This window comes from Teleopsis dalmanni, unplaced genomic scaffold, assembly GCF_002237135.1.
Source record: "Teleopsis dalmanni isolate 2A unplaced genomic scaffold, ASM223713v2 unscaffolded_contig_0827, whole genome shotgun sequence".
In the NCBI taxonomy this organism is placed as follows: Eukaryota; Metazoa; Arthropoda; class Insecta; order Diptera; family Diopsidae; genus Teleopsis; species Teleopsis dalmanni.
The window spans coordinates 10,156-11,405 of NW_024032209.1; the positions used below are offsets into that span (position 1 = coordinate 10,156).

The following is a 1,250-nucleotide window of genomic DNA, read 5'->3' on the forward strand; positions in this document are numbered from 1 at the left end:
GGGTGATTTACCTTCGCCACTAGGAACTCCCACAGGAACTGTCTGCGCAACCCCAAATTGACTTGCACTAATTTCGTTCCATACGTGCTAATTTTCGCTCCGTTTGCTGCGTATAAATAATATTGCGTGGCTTCATTTTCAGGCTGCATTCTCTTTGGCAAAATTGAAACTTCCGCGCCTGTGTCTATTAGATAATTTATACCTGTTTTATTATCTTTGAAGAACAAACGGCATGCTTTACCCTCTGCCACTTCACTCGCCGTCAGACGTGAAGTGGTGTTTAGTTTTCCGCTGAGTTTTGCGGTGGTTTGTACTGGCAAGGCTGAACACATTTTGTGGACCTCTCCTTGAACCGCCGATGATAAAAACAGATATTACCTCTTCTAGCACTTGATGATCGCCCTTTTCCACGATCTCTGTCATTGCTTCTTCCTCTTTTGCCCAACTGAATGACCAAATTATTTATCATGACTTTCAACTCGTCAATTTCCTTCCTCATCTCCTTCGGTTCATTCCTTTGTACTACACAAACCGTTTCTGTTTCCTGTACCTCAAATACCTTATCAGCCACTTTGGCCCACTGTGCAGAATCACCTTCCACTGCAGCTACGATTGTTCTAACTCCCACTGGCAGTCGCTGTAACCACAATGACTTTAGTACATCATCATTCATTGAATTGCCGGCCATCTCCTTCATTTTCTTCAGCAATTGAGTTGGTTTCATGTCACCTAGCTCCAATTCTGTCAGCAACTTACGCAGCCTTTTGTGCTCCGATTCTGTGAATTCATAAATTAACCGTTTCTTCAACGTCTCATATTTCAACACCTTCGGTGGATCTCGAATCACATCAACTATGCACTCCAGGTATTTCGGCTCTAAACTTGCTACTACATGGTCGAACATTGTATCATCTTTCGTTATTCCCGCATTCCTGAACTGTGCTTCCATTTGCAGAAAAAAAAGGTCCGGATGCTCTCTAGAAAACATCATCGGCTTAACTGAAACCCGGTATACCTCCTTGTCAGTGCGACTTTCTCCTTCTGCCGGAAAAAAATCTTCTTCCTCACGGTTAGTCATCTTGCTTGCTAATGTTGGGCTTGATAATAACTTACAACTCCTTTTTGTGTCGGGGTCACCAATGTTGTGATTACAATAACCAAATAGCTTTTATTAATAAAAAACAGTATTTATTGTAACACAAACTTTTATTATTTTTAATACAACTTTAGAAACACTAACTAATTGACTG

The 1,250-nt window shown here is 41.3% G+C and overlaps 1 protein-coding gene across 1 annotated transcript; it reads right to left on the bottom strand.

The window, feature by feature from the left end:
- Positions 1–280: 280 nt before the first annotated feature.
- On the bottom strand, positions 281–1,078 carry LOC119663734. The gene has a single exon (XM_038073338.1). The coding sequence runs from the start codon at positions 1,076–1,078 to the stop codon at positions 281–283; it is 798 nt and encodes a 265-aa protein (XP_037929266.1).
- Between the last annotated feature and the right edge of the window lie 172 nt (positions 1,079–1,250).

Coding starts and splice junctions, on each gene's coding strand:
- LOC119663734 (XM_038073338.1), bottom strand. CDS start 1,078: ATGACTAACCGTGAGGAAGAAGATTTTTTTCCGGCAGAAGGAGAAAGT.